Source organism: Centroberyx gerrardi, chromosome 8 (assembly GCF_048128805.1).
Source record: "Centroberyx gerrardi isolate f3 chromosome 8, fCenGer3.hap1.cur.20231027, whole genome shotgun sequence".
NCBI classification, from domain to species: Eukaryota; Metazoa; Chordata; class Actinopteri; order Beryciformes; family Berycidae; genus Centroberyx; species Centroberyx gerrardi.
Genome location: NC_136004.1, coordinates 12806834 through 12825906, shown reverse-complemented (window position 1 = coordinate 12825906; position 19073 = coordinate 12806834). Strand labels below are relative to the sequence as shown.

The 19073-nt window shown below is 43.9% G+C and overlaps 1 protein-coding gene across 1 annotated transcript; it reads right to left on the bottom strand.

Moving 5' to 3' along the window:
* Positions 1-286: 286 nt before the first annotated feature.
* Positions 287-18523, bottom strand: trpm6 (transient receptor potential cation channel, subfamily M, member 6). The gene is made up of 37 exons (XM_071924062.2): positions 18488-18523; positions 17664-17853; positions 17075-17288; positions 16106-16230; positions 15514-15947; positions 15202-15325; positions 15041-15113; positions 14849-14949; positions 14577-14711; positions 13700-13753; positions 13323-13482; positions 13015-13085; positions 12146-12417; positions 11378-11606; positions 10606-10758; positions 10339-10482; positions 9931-10059; positions 9240-9491; positions 8814-8988; positions 8472-8586; positions 8034-8230; positions 7223-7355; positions 6571-7009; positions 5583-6273; positions 5006-5106; positions 4696-4798; positions 4299-4345; positions 4128-4192; positions 3933-3958; positions 3786-3836; positions 3555-3620; positions 3078-3382; positions 2898-2980; positions 2586-2791; positions 2398-2449; positions 2098-2207; positions 287-1209 (listed from the first exon to the last, which is right to left on the bottom strand). Exons 2-37 carry the CDS (start codon positions 17832-17834, stop codon positions 1106-1108), a joined length of 5910 nt encoding a protein of 1969 aa, XP_071780163.2. The 5' UTR covers positions 17835-17853; positions 18488-18523; the 3' UTR covers positions 287-1105.
* Positions 18524-19073: the final 550 nt, after the last annotated feature.

The window sequence follows — 19073 nt, the reverse complement described above, 5'->3', positions numbered from 1 at the left end:
ATATGCATTTATCAGAGCCACAAATAACCGCATTTGGTGGATCAGACTGGGTTGAAGTTCAGAGCTATGCGAGGACCTTAGTGTCTCCTCCTTTGAGATGTACATACAATGTGAAGGTCTGAAGTGATTTTTGTTAAATTCTATATTTTATCGCTTTTGTAGACATTTTGTTGTGGGAAGAAAAAAATAAAAGAAATTTTATGGGTGCATTCGTGCCTTGTTTTCCTGTCTCACACACGCACACATTGATAGATTTTGTTTGAATAGATTTTATTTTAGCCAAACATGGAACAATTGTATCCTAGGTAAGTTAAGTCGTATGCATTACAGGAAATGGCATTTTGTTCACTAAAAAAGGATTTATAAACAAAGTACAAACAATAGTAATTTTAAATAGACTTCAGTGAAGTCTCAAAAAAGTCTCAGAAGGAATCTGCTATTATGATATACAGTATAACATACATTACAATACTTACAATACAATACAACCCTTCTTTATAATAGTGCTCCTTGGCAGCCCCTCCCTCCTGACACTATTCCCTCTATACATCAACAGAATGTGATTTTAGTCAACATCTCTGGCATAAACTAGAAGGGCACTCAGAGAGCGCAGACCTCTGCCAAGGTTCGTGCTATTATTGCTTGTTCGTGAGTCGGATCCGGATCCGCTCCAAAATTTAATGGGTTCTTCTTTGGCCCATGCTGCACCCTTTCACAAAGTTTCATGAAAATCGGGCCAGTAGTTTTTCCGTAATCCTGCTAACAGACAAACAAACAAACAAACAAACAAACGGCACCGAAAACATAACCTCCTTGGCGGAGGTAATAAGTGTCAAGCAAGTGTCCAGTGCAACAAAACACATTCACACACTTCCACCCATGACAAGTCCGGACTCCACTATGTCCCAGTTGTTAAGGATTAGGTGATGATGCTGATCTGAAGCCAGTCTTGCAATTTCCATAGCAAAGGTTAAGGCTAGGATCTGGGGCGGCGAAGGTGATGCCGAGACAGTGTTTTGCGAGAATGTGTGTGCTAGTGTTTGTATGTGCAGGCATGTGTGTTTGCTGGTGCGTGTGTATGTTTTTCTACTTCCCGGGTCAGAGGTTACATCCTGGTTTCATCGTCCTCTCCTTCTTCTTCTTCTTCTTCCCCTGACGTCGGCTCGGCTTCTCCGCTGTCGTCGCGGCTGTCCGGGCGCCTCCTTAAATCTGAACAACAGAAACATCAGTAAGAGACATGTCGCTCCAACAACACAGTCATTACCACAAGAAAGAGAATACTGACAGGCCTGGGAGGAAGTCCACGCATCCGGCATGAATAATTTGGTTTGATTTGTTGGGGAAATCTTGGAGAGGACACAAGAAGAGGAAGAGGAAACACAAAGCACCTTTGAAATATCAAAACAAGTGTGTCTGAATGTTTGTGTTTGTGTGTTTGTTTGCCGGGCTTGTTTGTTTTTGAGCACAGTTTCTTTCCGAGCGGTTATCCTCTAGATGCCGGTATCGTGTCTACCCAGAGACGTTAATTAATAGCTAATCAAAGCTAATGTCTCAGCAGCACATCGCCAGCACAAAGACATGATTAATACGTAATCAAAGGCCGTGCAGCACAACGCACAAAGCAGGGCCCACCCCCACGCCTCAAACACTACTGTTGTCATAGAAATAAACGAACACTCGTGGCTTAATTAGTTGGCTGTTGGTGTGTGTTGTCTTCATTTGAAGTTGTCGGGGATTTATCTCAGAGCCAATGTTGGCCTCCTGAGTGACGACATAGAGGTGACATGCGAGTACACACACATACACACGTGCACAAGTGGAAGAAAGCCTTCACGCACGCATACAGACAAAAAAAAAAAAAAACATGTATACTCTAAGGAATGCACGTCACAAACTCATTTAGACAAATATACTGTGTAGATTCTTTATGTATTTCAACAATGCAAACATGCACAAGCACACACTCTCTCTCTCACTCTTGCTCTGTCACACACACACACACACACACATCCATCCTCTCTTCTAACGTATCTGTTGCTGTTGACCTGTAGGAGTATGTGTGTGTGTGTGTGTGTGTGTGTGTACGTGTGTTCTGACCTGCTAGGCCCAGTGTGTGGCAGCAGGCATTGCAGGTGTGTTTCAGCAGGAAGCCGTTGATGGCAGCGTTACCCAGGTTATCAGGACCAAACGGCATCTCACCGCTGCTGCTATTGCATTAGGGTTAGGAAAAGCATTAGAGTCAAGGCTGAAGAAGTGTTTTTATCTGACCTGTATCAATACATACTTGAGATGCACCAGAGTTCTAAGATCTACACTAAATCAAGAGTTTAGCAAAAGGTTTACCAAAACTAAATGTCCCTCATAACCTTGATGTGGTAATGTGAGTGGTTATTGTACCTTTGGTCTTCTGCCATAATGACTGATGGGTCAGTCAACTCCTCGCCCACTCCTGTCAAGAACAGAGCAAAAAATAACTACATAAAGCTAAAGAAAGAGAGATAGACAGACACTCACACACTCATATGTGCATACTAATACAGGCATGCAGCAAACACACACACACACACACACACACAAGGACGCACCTTGTATATCCAGCACCAGCAGCTCTCTACAGGAGTACTCGTAGGTCCAGTGGGAGAAGGCCAGAAGCATTTCCTCCAGTGAACAGCAGGGGGCGATCTCCTCTCCTGTGTTGTTGTTGTACTTCCTGAAGTCGCCGGACATGTTCCTCTCAATAGTCAGCCACTGGCCATTTGAATGCCACTGGACAAGCGATACATCCAGAAACCTGGCGGAGAGAAAAGACAAATATTAGTACACGCATACACACACACACACACACACACACACACACACAGAAACACTGGAGCAAACACACACACACACACACAAACCTTGGAGAGTGGTGCATGTCCTCAGGTTTGACCTGGTTGAACACTTTCATCATCTTCTGAGCTGCTCTCTGCTGCTGGATCTCCTTTAGGGATGCCAAACCAAGGTTGAACATAAATTTAGTATAAGATAAAATAAGTGTGTGTGTGTGTGAATACAGAGTTTAAAAACGTTTAAATTACCCTTAGACAAAGCTGCAGTGCCGTGCTACCATGGAAATACCTCTGCCAGGCGCGAACCACCTCAGGCCTGAAGGCTTTCACCACGTATACCAGACCGGGCCTCAGCACCTCTCGCTCTGCCCAGGTACACAGCACCCTGCAGCCCCGGCAGAGACCCCCATCCAGGGAGCCCTCTTCACTGGAAAGGGGCTGCAGCATGGCAGACAGGCCTCGTGACGACCAAGAGGAGGTTGTGCTGGAGCTGGAGCCATTGTTGGCATCAGAGGGTGCTTCTTCTAGAGAGTAGATGCTCACCTCTTCACCTCCTGGAGGGAATGAGGAAAGGCAGAGTGGAGTGCAAAGAGAGAGATGGACAACAAAGAGACAACAAAGATAGAAAACCTATTTATGTGCAGATATTTTTTGGTAGAGTGAAAAGACGGACTGATGGTAATAAACAAGAAATGAGCAGATGATGACACCGAACAAAAAACATACCCAGAATGGAAACAGGTGTGAAGGGGATGGTGTGAGCCAGTCTCATCAGATTGTTTCTCTCCATAGCTTTTACAACAAATACAACATAATCAAAACTACATAGGGGATAATGTACAGATATCATTACACATGAAATTTCAGAACCACAGCTGACTGCATGTGTGCAACAGACTACTAATGCTTACGACAAAAAATGCTTTTGGGACACAGTGATGTACACTGTCTTAATACCTGAATAATGAGGATACAGATCATCTATGGACTGGAATGAGGAGCTCTTGGCTAGAATGAGGGGAAATTAAAGTATAAAAACAGTAAATGTCAAGTTAATGAACAAATGAACTGTATAAAGGAAAGTGACATGGGTGTTTTAAATACCTTCAGGGGCAATCCCACTCTGTAATCTGCAACAGAGATACAAGGAAGAAAATATCTACCTGTTTCGAATTGTAACCAAGTTCTATCTAATTCTTACAATCCTCCAGTGCTGTGAAAATCTCAGCTGTGGATATTAACTCCCCTACTCCAGCCTTAGACACACAGACCAAAAGAAAGGCAGACAGACAAACTTACGAGCATCTGCGGCTCACAGATCTGGCCCAGCTGTTCCATGCTGACTGAGTAGGACTCCACACATCCTGCAGGCCAATGCAATGACCATCAGTTCAACCTCAATAGCATATTATACACTCAATATTTCCTATACTTCTTTAATTATATTGCCACTATTTGCCACAGTCTTACCTGATGGGAAAACACTTGTTTCTGCAACAAATTCATGGGTTCATAATCTGAAACAATATTGATATTACCAATATTGAATTCTTGGAAACAAAGCATAGACCTTACACATTTTACTTGGCTGCTATTGCTGTGCTGTGCATTTATATGTGGGTTGGTTGCATAATGGGCTAGGTGAGGCCTTGGTATGACAAACCAACACACTTTTTGTTATTCTCATCCTCTCAACCTTCACCTCCTTGTCATTCTCCTCCTCCTGCTACTGTACACTGATGTTCAATGGGATGATCCATGGTTACAGTTGCTGGCTGAGACAAAGTGAATCTAGACAACATATTGGCCCTCCTTCAAGATCTCTGCCAACACAATAAAACAATAAAATAGGGCTATAGTTCCATACTGAGCTGACTGAGGCTGGCTGAAGCAGACCATGTAGGTTCTCCTCCTCTCAACCTCCCACGCCTCCTCCAGTAGGTATCAGACAAGTGGGACTGCATGCTTACCTAGCTCCCATAGGAAATAAAGAGGTGGAAAAACATACATTTCAAAATAAAGCAACCAGCAGGATTTTTTGTTTCTTAAAAAGTTGGATGATTTTATGAGTTCTTGTATGAGTGATGAATGCAATGCCATCATGGAGAAATGCCACTGTGATGATTGCAATACATTTCAACAGTATGTGGTTAAGAACTCATTTTGTGTCACTTTACAATATCTGGGCTGTTCTCTTGTATCTTGACTGTTTTCTTGTTCTGGCATCTCCCTCTGCTGCCCAAGTCTTGGTGAGTGAAGTCAGAGGACTTGGACCACTCTGGAGAAACAAAATAATATTTTAGAAACTGTGGATGCATGGACCAAAGAGTGCACACTTTGCAGCCAGGAGCTGTCAAGCAATAGCCTAATTAGGTTCATAAATACCTTCATTAGCCATGTTGGCACAAACAAAAAGTTAACTCAAATTTTGGTTTTGTCTTTGATGTGCAGGGACGGGACATAGAGGAAAGGAATGCTGCACATTTGAATAATCTGTTCAAGTGCCCCCTTTCCACTGGGCCAACTGTACTTTTGCAATAATGCTAGAGAACAATAATTCTCGAAGTAAATAACAGATTAACATACATTTTGAATATGAGTGAAGATTTATTGATCTAATGCATTTTATCTCCTTTTAACCCATCCGCTTTTCATAAAAATTAGGTTTTTTGACCCTAATTGCAACCGACCTGCAGGAATACCTGAGACATGTGGCTCACGACCAAACCAATGCATCACCAACTACAACAGTACCTCTGCTCCTGCTCCATTGTAGTGATGTGTCTTCCCTAAGGCCCCTCCCACCTGGCAAACTCTCATTGTTAATTGGTCCGTTGAGGAAAGGGAACGATCCCCTCAGTGGACTGAGGGGGGCGCCAGAGAAAGTCATATTCTCCACACTGGATGACAGAGACCGACAGTGGCCATAGGGACGGTCCCTTGACAGGCACGCCCACCGAGGGGATTTCATGGTTCTTCCCCATTGGCTGGAGAGTCTGGGTCGAGAACTTGGTTGGTTATCATCCTGACAGAAGCCGGGGTTTACCAAACCCTCAGAGACATCTCGGGGGTCGGATAGCAGGACGGCACGGCTAGACGCTCTGGATACATCTAGGTTAGACCGCTGTTCCTCTGTCTTCTTCTCCTCCCGCTCTTCCTCTTCTTCTTCTTCTTCTTCCATAGAAGTCTCTTCCTGACTGGGGTACAGGTATGGGTCACAGGGCCAGAGTTTATGATGTGGGGCATCTAGACCTCCATCACCAGGCCAGGGGGCAGAGGGAGACCCACTGCGGGATGGTCCACAGGACTGACAGGGGGTCCGATCCCTGAGACCACTGATACTACCTCCCCCTATATAAAGGTGTGGGAGGGAACCATGGGGTGCAAGCCGGTAAACTCCCTGCCACATCTCACCGGGATGGTGTGCAGCAGTAGATGGTGCCTCCTGAGTAAAACAAAGATTACTTACTGAATAAAATATCCTAAAAGTGTAGAAGTCATTAGATATCAATAGTTATTACATGGCAGTTTTGTCGTAATAGAGCTGAGAGGCCATTGCTAGTATGTCCTGCAATGATGATGATGTGATACTTTATTGATCCCCGCAAGGAAATTCTCTTTGTGCTTGCCCCCCTCCAGGAAGGTCAGAGGTCAAATTCAATAATTTTCCTACAATACCTACAATTATCTAATGATGGCATTAAAAGAACATAATCAATAAGACATATTGTGAACACAGTACCTCCTTCTCTCCTTCCTCCCCTTCCTCAGTGTGTCCTTGTCTTCCCCCTCTGCTCCCCCTGGCTTCCACATGACACTCCTGCGATGCCATTCTGCTCGGCACCATAGTGTAGCCCCTCAACAACGAAGGTGGGGTACTTTTACACGGCTTGCCCGACACTCGCCGCAAGTTGATTACATCACTGTCTGCTCCACCTCCGTGTGGGAGGGTCCAGCTGTGAGGGAGGATGTGGCGGGACGTTGTGATAGGTCGACACCGGGCCAGACGCGCCTCCTCCTGATGTAGGCTGTCAGAGGCAGAGAGCAGGGTGAGTGTGTCCACAGCCAGGGCCGACATGTCCTGGAGCTGACCCAGCTGACCGTCCAACTCTGACAGACTGTCCTGGATGAAGTGGACCCTCTCTGAAACCTCCCCCACCATCATGCACATCTCCTCCGCTCTAGTGGGACACAAATACACATAGACACACTCAAGGCTCAAGGATGTTTGATGCTGTAGTGGTGTATGTTAGACACATTTCTACTTGAAAAGGGTTTAATGATGACGTTACAAATTTGTGGCTCTAGTTTTATACCAGAACTCACAGTTAACAAGAATAGCCACAGCTGTCTGTCTTTCAGTTGATACAGAAAAATCACAACATCAATCAAACCTCTCAGCTGTTGCTCTGATCCTGTTGATTTGACCGCTGTGGAGCCCTTCACTCTGCTCATGGAAGTAAGCCTGTACACATCTCTCTTCAAACTCATGGAGCTTCTTACGATCCTTAGGGCCCAGGTAAAGCTCTGGTAAAGAGAGGTAAGAGAAGTGACACAATTAATACACACATCAGGCTCTATTTTCATGAATCAACAGCGCAAAACGCGTAAAACGTCAACAGCAGTCAACAGCATGGACTCACAGGGCTTGGCAACTGATGTTTAGTAATTTTGTGGCCAGTGCAGCACACCTGCAGCACAGTTGGAAATGGGGTGGGATTAGGAGGGGTTCATTATCTGTAGGTGGGGTACGGGCTGCCGTCATCATGACCAATCACCTCTTTTCCTTCCCTTTAAATGCAGTGTGCTCTGCGCTATAGCACTCTGACAATTTCATAAGTCTGGAGCAGATCCACCACAACAGCATAACCCTAACCCTAGAGGAAACGTATGTCCTTGTGCAGGAGGTGCAGAATCGCCATGAGCAAACATACAGCAGCTTAAATTAAAATTGACTGGGAGGAGATAATACATTTGGTTACCGTGTTGCTCTGGTCCGAACCGTTGCTCAGTGTAGGAAATGGTTCAATGATATTAGGCGAAGAGCCAAACAGTGCCATCACAAAATTAGAGCCTATACTGTGATTTGATCTGTCAGGTGTATATAGTTCACTTGGTGAATACGTCATTCTGAACAAAGAGTAAAACAGATTAACACAGACACACATGACATATATACACACACACTCCTACTATAGTACTCACTGAGCCCAGAGCCTCTCTCCTCCTGCTCAGCCCCTCCACTAAGTCTCCTGTAGATGGCTCTCACACCCAGAGTCATGTGACTGAGGATGATGAGGGGCGGAGGCAGCCATGGCCTGTCCTGATAGGTCATGATGTAGCGGTAACGGTTGTACTTCCACAGCTTATTGGATGTTGATGCCATGTCAAAGTAGATGTTGCTGTTAATGAGAAGATAAAGGCATTCAGCTGAATAATGTACTCTGTAATAGGGGTCCTTAATTGTCAGCACTCTCAAACTTAATTGGAGCTATCTGAACTTCATTTAAATATGGTCAGCAAGAGAAAGGTACAGATTGTAATATCCAGGTTTTACTGAAGAATGTATAAACTATAGACTACACTTTTCAAGCAGGCATAGGTACTTAAATCTTTCATAATTTCACTTATTAAGATGCTTACTTAAAGAATGCAATGAGGATGTTGACCATAATGATATACTGGAAAAACAGATAGACAGCCTGGAGGAAGGGCGTGAGGAAGGAACCTGGAGGACACGGCTGACCACCGGCACATGCTGTTAACACACACACACACACACACACAAACACAGACCAGTGCCAAAAGTCAATATCTTATTTTCACTTGTGCATACCTAGAAAAATACGAATGTTTTCACAGATCAAAATGATGATAGATCAAATAATGAGCCAATTAACTTTTGTTACTCACTAGTCTTGCCTGCAAATACTCACATCAACACTGATAAATGAGTATACAGGTGGTTTGCATTGAACCACTAACCATTTATCTCTCCTGCATAGACCTCTCCAAAGATCATCCAGTAGGGCTGGAAGACTATGTCCCTGGCCAGGCTCCAGGACGGCTCCTCGTCTGGTGACAGGATGGCTTTCCTGGACACGCCGAAGCTCAGCAGCACTATCGCCATCATCACCACGATGAAGAACATGTTTCTGGTCTGGGCAGACAAGGAGGGGGGAGAAAATGGGTAAGAGAAGGGGGTGAGAAAAAATATAACTTCTGTTTCAGTTCATGGACTTTTCAGTAAGTGTCTGCATTACAGCTGTGCATATATATTTCTCATGCAGTGTACATCCAGTATCACATGCTAAAGAATGGCCTGCAAGTAACAAATTGCAGGACAACATGAATAATCATTGTAAGAAAAAAAATTCAATGCCTCAAAAATGCCTGAAGTAGCCTACACACCATCTTGGTGATCATAGTGAGGTATGGGCCAGCATGTTGGTTGACAGCCAGCAGATCCATCACCCTGACGAACCAGAAGATGATGTCCAGACAGTAGCTGATGCGTCCAGCCGTCCGGAAGGGGTCTGCATGCCAGCGCAGCGCCAGTCCAGCCAGGAAGAGCAGGATGGCAATGAAGTCAGATACGTTCCAGTACTCCGAGAACCAAACCTTCAGCTTCTGGCTCAGCTTCCTCGGTTCTGACATTAGCACCTAACCAAGAGGTACACATTTGGATAGTTTTTATGTAGCATTAAGCTGTATTGCTGTATCAAATATACTTTTATTTATTGCATTATTTACTACTTTATCATTTCTTTAACATAATAATTTGACGTTTTATGGTTATTGCTTTCTGTGGGAAATGTATCACCGATGCATACATGATCACATTATAGTTAAATAGTAACAAAAAAGGGAAGAGAAACACAACAGAGCAGGAGAGGGAGAGAGAGGGAGAGCATAATGCCTCTATCATTAATTATAGTCTCAACTGTGGCAGACAAAGACCTTTGAGTCTAAACACACTAGTCATAAGGGCTGAATTTCACACACAGCAGGCCAATTCACCAAACATCTCCTCTCTCTTCTTCCCTACCCTTTCCTTCCCCTCCTCCTCTATATCTCTCTGCCCTACCACTTACTCTCTCACCTCTCGGGTTTTCTCCACTGCAGTGGACAGGATGTACGCTATAACCAACCATTCCTGAACACTGGGTTTATCCCCCATCTTCACCAGGACGGTGTAGGAGAATAACATCAGAAAGGCTAAGTAGGACATCTACAGCAGAGAGAGAGAGAGAGAGAGAGGGGGGGGATATGAGGGAGGGCAAGATAAGGCAACCACACACAGAAACATACATTAAATACTGCACATGCTGTATCAAGGACAAGGAGGCGTCTCGTCTCTCAGTCCATCCATTTCAGTCAGAAAGATAAAAGAATATTGGGTCACAGGCAGTCATTAAAGTACCGACAGAACCAGCTTTATTCACAAGTATAAAAATAGAAAATAAGACTGAAGGCCACTGGCAGAAAGTCGTGCCTGTACGCCACCTACTGTGTGGAACCAGAACTTGACGACAGGAGCTGTGTAGAATTCATAGAGTCTCCTGATCCAGGATAGACACTGCATGGTCAGAGAGGAGACTGGAGCCAGACACCTGTCATAGCACGACACGCCTTGCTCTGCATCCTGACTACCCTGTTAGAGAATAGAATAGAATAGAATAGAATAGAATAGAATAGAATATTGTCATGTATCACTTGTCCCAAGCCAGTAGGATTTCAGTGTGCCAACTGGATAAGTCTGCCCCTAGCGCTTTACCGTGTGCCCAGTTTCCTCGTGGGCTGCCGCCGGCTTCCCAGAGTCACGTCCAAAGAGCAGTGCCTCATGGGACTGCGGCACATGGCACATCTCAGCCTGGCTCTTAAACTCCAGCAGCAGGATGGCAGGGGGCAGTAGGAGGCTCAGGATGATCTGAAAGAAAGGGTAGGAGATCAAGGCCCTACACCGCTTTGAGTGTCATGAGCTTGTTCAACTAGTGGGAACCTAAACCTTCAAATTTAAAAATCTCTTTTAGAGGCATCAGCTCTTTCTCTTACTTCTAGTGCTAATAGACAGCATCAAAATACTGAAGCTGGTAAGCCAACGATTGTATACAGAACCATGCATGTTATACCACTACTACTACTACTACTACTACTGCTACTACTACTACTACTACTACTACTACTACAACTACTACTACTATTACTACTAATAAAGGGCAATTCTTCTCAGATGTAGGTCAGAGCTACAGAACATCACCATGGGAGCTGGTAGGGATTCAGTTCAGTGTCTTGCTCAAGGACACAGATGTTTGCCGACACAGGGCTTGAACCCAGGTCATCCGGAAAGACAGTTTAACTTGTATGCCACCCTGTACCCTGATTTCTTTTTTTTATGATACAAACACACTGGTTCTAACTACATAGTGCTAAAGGACTACACATTTCTATCATCAGATTTAGAATCAGAGACAACTTTATAGGTGAAATACATTTAAATATATCACCAATTTCACCTGGTGAGCTCTGACAATGTTTACGATGTCTACCTTCAGAAAGGAGTTCTTCCTCATGTTGAGTGGCCCGGTCCAGAGATCGGTGAGGAGGGTCTGTGTGCAGGAGTGTGAGACGAACGGCCTGTGACCTGAGGAGACAGCCATCTGCAGACAGGTGAAGTGGCTCCACGCCTCCATCTCAGAGGTCAACAGCTTCATGGCCATCTGCTCGCTCTGACGAAACGCACAGTCCAACACATCCACCGCCAGCTGACCGAACTCGCTACGACACAGACAGGAGGGACATACATACATACATACATACATACACAGGTTTTCATACACTTAACTGCATAAAATCCATAATAAATCAAAAAATAGAAACACACAAAACATATACTCATAACTAAATTTGGGCCTGACATTCAGAAAACCTATGAACAACTTCCACATGTAGTTAACCAGAGAGACTCCCACACTCCCACACATGCACACACATACACACACACACACACACACAGACAGGCCAGATAAACTGGATTACGAACTGGGTCATTGCAGCAGCAAAGAATAGGATTTACAAAAGAATAGAACAAACAGAGAGTATTGAAGATAATAAAATAAATAATTAATTACAATTACAAAAGAACATACTGAGAAGAAGAAATAAATAGAAATGCAGCGCCTTAATCATGCTAATACTCCTATTGGCTTGCAAGAACTGACACTTAGTTGAATATTGATATTTTTCAGGTTAGATAGATACAACGACCCCCCCCCCCACACACACACACACACACACACACACACACTGACACTCACAGTGAGTACGTTTTGAGCCGATCTGTAGTGCTGTCGTCCATGTTGCTCTGCCGTGCCTCGCAGGCCATGGAGCGGTAGAGCTTACAGGCCACCGTAGCACGCGCCAGCGCTTCCTCGCCATGCTGCCATAGGAACAGTGCCATCTGCTGGCGTCGCTGAAGCACCGCCCACACAAACAGGTCGTTGAAGTTGAAGTGAACCAGCAGCGGAGCTTCACCGAGGCCAGGGGTCGAGGTCATCGCTCGCCGGTTCGCAGGTGACAGGTCTCTCTCCTGGATGGAGAAGGAAAAGGTATAGGAATAAGGGTTTTGGGGGTTTTTAGGCTGCCTTAGGGGTGCCTTGGAGATCCAAAAGGTGCCTATAAGAAACTTAAGTGTGAGCTATACTCCCAAAGACCACCTTAAGTTTCAATCCTAGAGACTCCTAAAGAGGTTACTAACGGAAACTTAGAATTTCAAGACAGAGCTGTTTCACTATGCTGGTCACAAGTAGTACCAATAGTAAATTTATATCAGAAGTAGATGTTAGGTGTAGGGTTAGTTTAATTTCAATGTTTCAGTTTTTTCTTTTTTCTTTTGACAGTGCACAACTGCTTTGTATATACATTTAATTTCCATACGTTCTACAATCTCCTCATTGTTCCCCACAATGAAATCTCACCACTGTACTACAGCATTTTCAAAATTACACTGATTGGCCCACTGGGCATGCTACAACTACAGGTCATAAAAAGATAACATATTTGTTTCTGATTGGCTGTGAGGGGGGGGGGCTGCATCATTTATGGGGGATAATACATTTACTGTTGCCTTGTTGTATTTTCTTCCAGACAGTTAAGAGAAATAGAAGACAGAAGTCCCTCAACCAACCCTGCGTTTGTAGGGCTGAGCAGTTCTGAAGAAATGCAGGTGCTGGGGACTCCTGCTCCTGTTGGAGTTTGGTGTCATCCCCCTCCTCTGTCTAGATAGGGAGCCAGAACTGTCCCGCACACTCTCCTACACACACCAAAGCAACCAGGAGCACACATTATAGGTGTGAAGAGAGACAAACATAGCTAAATTTAATAAGCAAAGGAAAATAATGAACCAAGTCAAACTGTTTTTATCTGGGACATTCATTAGAACAGACTGGACAATAAAAGAGTGGTATCTAACTTGCTGACTGTTGATAACTGTATTGATGGTGTGTAAATCACTGCTCACCTTGTCCTGCAGGCGGTTGTAGGCAGCTCTGAAGTGTTTCCGTGTGTAGGTGCTGCGGTAGGCTCCTCCTATCAGGTACTCGATCACCAGGCCCATGTCAATGACAGACAGACGGTAACCTCTGGGCAGAGAGGTCTACTCTCACACACACACACACACACACACACAGATAAATATTATACATGTACACATGGATGCACAAACACACAACTATAGTGTACACAAATGCAGCTCAAGTTAATATCCTGTGTAAAAGCCAATAATGTCTGTGTAAACTGGATTGTGATGCTTCTACGTAAAGTGGCTTAAAATAGACATGATTTTATATGATTTCATCCTGACTGCTGTCTACCTGCTTCGCATCTTCAACAAGGTGGTGGAGGAAACTGTTCGTTTGTCCCTGTTTCTGAGGAGACAAATGGCATTATTATTCATAATGAATCACCAATGATATAGATTGATATAGACAGGTAAATACTAAAGAACTACAGAGCCACTCAGTCTGCACAAAAGCACAGCATGCTGCTTACTTTTTAACGAAGTAGAGAGAAAACAAATCTCCAAAAGACCAAACAATCACATATACAGTAGCAGCTCATGGGTCCTTGTTTGTCTTCTTAGGGGGATTTATTATCCCAGAGTTATTAATTATTAAACATGCTTTAACACGCAGAAGATAAAGGCAGTGAGGAGAAAGCCAAGTGCGAGTGGACCCATGAAAAAGAGCTCTGTGATCTCGAAAACATCTTCAAACAACAACTGGGAAAACACCATGAATAATATTGACCAGGAAATAGAGATAATTACAGTGCAAAACACTTACAGTGCATTATTGTGATTTCAATCAAAGCCACAGCTTTGGAAGAGCTGGCAACTGGCAAACAAAAAGAATTGAATTTCCTCTGTGTAGCAAAGAGAGAGCCAAGGGGAAACAAATGAGGAAACAGCACAGCAAGACAAAGAAAAGTACTGTGGGGTGAAAGTATCGATGTAACATGTTATACTTGTGCAGTTTGTCGACTTTGTGTGGCTATTGTCAGTGATTCAATAAATCCCTTCTTCACCAAGAAACAAATCTGTGTAAAATAGTATTTGTATTAATGTAAATGTTGTATTTCTACTCTTGACCAAAGGAAGAAGCAAATGGTGTGAATGAGATGGAGTGTGAAAAAAAGGCAAGTGAGGCAAAAGCTAGAAGTAGATAAAGCAGGTTAATGTGTTATAATAACCGTGTTATAGAGTTCCTCCAGGCGATCCACACTGAGGAAGCGGCTCATGGTCATGCCGTGGTCAATCAGCAGTTTGACAAAACTGACACGGTCCATCACCAAAGCATCCAGCATGGCCTGTTCCAAGGAACCCACCTGGATACAGCCGATAAAATGATTACAATAACATGATCACACAACAACTACAAAAAAGTTAAGAGAATATATAATACGCAATAATGGGATTTAATGAGACCACAGCCTGCAGTAGTGATGAACCTGGTCAGTCTCACCTGCCAGTGTTGTCCATACACCAGGACGTGTTTCTTAGCAATGTCAGCTCTGTCCCATGCTAGCGCCATGCTCAGCTGCTCTGCAGGACTGGCCTTGGTGCCTATTCATCATACAAACAGCCAATCACACACAGCAAAAAACACACAAAAATGTATGTGTCTTATCACAACCAACAAGTAGAAACCAAGTACCTTTGAGTGTAGTGGTCAAAATGGCCGAATCTGGTGCCTGCTGGTCCTCTGACTCCGAGTCGAAGATGGTGATCTGTTGTTCAAACATATATATTGAAATAGTGTAAGCACTACAAGTGTCCAGTTACAACACACACATTCGCAAATGCTGCTATACTTACAGACTGTCTGTGATCCATACACTCCAGGAGAAGAGTGTAGAGGTGCGAGGCTTCTGTCCTCTCCACTCCAAACACATTCCCAATCCTAACGAGGAAGTCCTCCTGGATGTCAGCATCCAGCTGCCTAAAACAGGCAGCAAGCAAATGAATTGTCCTTGTGACAGGTCTTTTCATTGAACATTTGGTAAACTGTCAACTAACAAGGCAGTTGGTCCCAATGCACACAATTAAGTGTAAAACAGGCATCATGAACTAACTAGGTCAAGCCAGAAATCTTCCACTAGATCCACTAGGACAGGCGTACATACATACCTGTCTATAGCGGTCTGCTTGTGCAAGAAGGCAAGCAGATCAGCAGCTCTGCCTGATCCCTCGAAGACAAAGACTGGCACAGGGGGCACGCTGCTAACATAGTCCAACACTGTGGACACAACGCCAGGGCCTCCCTCCACTACCACACACACCACTGGCACTCCTTGGTTCAGTCCTGCGAGGAGGAGAGGAGAGGGGGGGGTGGTAATTATACCAGTCATATCAATCTGTGTGTCGCATAAACACACACACACCAACTCACGAGGGTGTATCTTCTGCAGCTGGATGTGTTTCTCCAGCCTCCTCCTGAGGCCTTGCTGGCAACCATGTTTTCCCACAGTTCCATCATCCACTAACAGGAAGTGGGAGTGGAAACCATTAAGACAGGCCCTCTTGCTCAAGGGGTTCCCCAGCGGCTGGTAGGGCCTGAACACCTGAACCACGACAAGGAAAAATCAAATCAAGAGTCAACCAGGAGCCAAGCACAATATATGAGCAAACTAAGCCATGTTACAGAGGTTTAAACTTATTCAATGTCAAACTGCTGAGGAAGTGTAATCTCATTCAACAGTAAATTGATTTTAGTACTCACATCTCTGCCTATAAGGTCAGTGTTGTTGTCAATCACTCCCCATGGTGTGACCCCCACTGTGTTTCTTTTCCTGAGGTCAGGGCTCCCAAATGTTTTCACTGCCTCCCCAACATACTTTGACACACCTGGACAGGACATAAAATAAAGTTTTAGATCATATATGTCAACCTCAAGGTCCACGAGCTTCTGTACAATTCAACTGGCTTACAAATACACACAGCATCTTCTGCTACTGCATCGCAGTATCCTGGCAGATAACACTGTGTCCTTGAATGAAAATGCATCCCATAGGGTTTTCATAGGAGGGGTAACGAGTCAATATAGTACGAGGGACAATATAGTATGTTGTGTAGTTGCAGGGTTTTATTTAACAAACTTTCACTAGCTCACTAGCTCGTCACCTCGCTTTGACCCAATTAAAACCACACATAAAATCGTTAAAATTAGGTAGGCCTATGATAAGCCAAATCCCATAAGGAATTTGTCCTTTTCCTTCTTCCTTTTGACAGATTCTGTATGTTGTATTTACCATTTTACGACAGTTCATAAGGCACAAGAGAATGAACGGAGGTGCATTTATAACAGCATGTTGTGTTGATATACAGAAATTTAAAAGATAAACAAAATGGCCGGTGATTGAGATGAATGGTGAGTTTGTGATGAATGGTGAGTTTGACACCCCTGATTTAGACACATGAAGATGTTTATGAATCAACAGCATACAGTCAGGCCTAAACCTGGGGTTATTGGAACTTTTCAGGCCAAGACCAAAACTGATTAACTTTAGTCCCACCCTAGGACCCTAGGCTCATTAAAACAGACATGCTGGTCATGTGAACACAGAAACTGGCCTGTGACTCATTCTAGGTCCTGGCTGGCCCATCGTTTAGGTAATACTGGCACAAATGATTTATGACACAAACTGACAGCAGAAATGTGTCATCAGTACAAATTTAGCCACAGTCGTACCAGTGTTAACGCCATCAGTGAGTATCCAGGCCCCTGTGCTGAGGGCAGCAGTGATCAGCCCCTTGCTGAAGGCCTGCCTGACTTTAGGGGGCAGGGTGAAGTTCTCCGAGCCTCCCTGGACAGTCAGTAGTAGCTTGGGTCTCTCCATCTGCCACTCCCTCAGCATCAGCTGGAGCAGCACCTCTGGCTTTGAGTCTACAGCCACACGAACATACTGGAGAGGAAATATACACAGAGCTGTTTGGGACTGAGAGGTTCTTGGTTCAATTCCCTATGTGTTCTCTGTGGTTGTCTGTCTGTCTCTTTTTTACTGGTTTAAATAGATACTATCTCTCTTTCTATTCAACGTGCTAATGTCTGTTAACATCATAGTGAACCACGAAGGATCTAGGCACGCCTGTTTATAAAACCATCAAAATCCAAACCCCCTGTCTTGTTCGCCCCAGGCGAAACATTTACCTTAATTTTGGGAGTAATCCCTTGTAGAAAATGGGATTAGAGTTCTCTAAATTTAGCATTTTAATTGAGCAAATAAGCAAATTTTCCTTTGGCCTAGAAACACACATACCGTTACAGTAGACTTACAGACCTTAGCCCGACAGACGCGTGTGGCGCTGTCCTCGAAGTCTACGGTCCCATAGGCATTGGTGGGACTGGCCCTGGTGTGGAGCTCTATGGACCAGTCCTCTTCCTCCTCCTGCCCAGGACCAGGATGGAGGGACATGGGGGGGCATGAATCTTGCCAGGAGTGCTCCCCCATCAGGCAGCCACAACAGCATCTGGGAAATGGAAAGAAATGTGGAGAGGTTGAGGTGAGAGATGTCAGGATTGCAGAGTCACTTCCAATCGTGCATTGTAGACAGAAACCCCATTTACTCAGACTGCACCTCACCAGACTGACTGACAACACCTTCCTCTTTCACCTTCCTCCTTCTTAGCACTGTCTTGCTGTATCCTTGCACTTTTATTACTTTGGGATCTAGACTAGTTCATCAAACAAATTATCAAAATCTTCATCCTCTTAGCATCTAATAACAAAAATCATATTGACATGAGTCGAATAATACAATATAATATGAAATAATGTAAAAATATTCTACTTTCTAAACATTTTAACCCACTCAAAATTTTAACCCACTCAAAAAAACACTAAAAGAATTTCAGTCGTAAACACAGAAAAGTAACCATTATGATGTAAAACAAATATATGAGATTATTGTTTTCATAGTGTAGTTGAATATAATTGTTGCTATTGTTACGATTTCAATGTTAAAAAAGATGTTATGACTATAATTCAAGTTCAAGTTACATATCAAAACAAAGACATTTTTCTTCGTGCAATGTTCTCCCGGAGTTAGAAGACAGACAGACCGAATCATACATACACACACACATACACACTTTAAATCATACCTGATCAAGCTTTGGCATACTTGACATACTGGAATACATCTGTAACAGGAAATAACACATTACAGAAGAAACCACATGGTCCCGATTCCTGGAAGGACGGGCTGAATGCCAAACATTTCTGCTCTCAGAAAAATGTTTTATCCATCCACTACCACTAGCGTAATACTGTGTACTACTGCACAAACCAGCCAGCGTTTATGTTGAGAATGATAAAATCCTGTACTATATTCACTTTTTTGGTTAGTTGTCAATGTATTCTGATTCCAGTTTACCTGTGTAGGTCCCGAGAGGAAGGGATAAACTTCACACACTCTCTCTTGAAGAAGGTTTCCTCAATCCAAGACTTTCGTGACTGGAATGAGAAAAGAAAATGTTTAGTTACAGATGACACATCCGTGGGTGTCTGAGTACAAAGTTTGTCAACTTCAGTCTCAAACTCATTCTCTTGCAAAATAATCGCTTAACGTAGCCTTCCTGTAAGATTTTATCTGTGACCTTTTCAATGAAGCTCATGGCAGTGCTGTTAGATGCTGGACCTACGAGCAACTGCAGGTCACTCCCAGTCAAAGAGACCTAGACTGCTCTC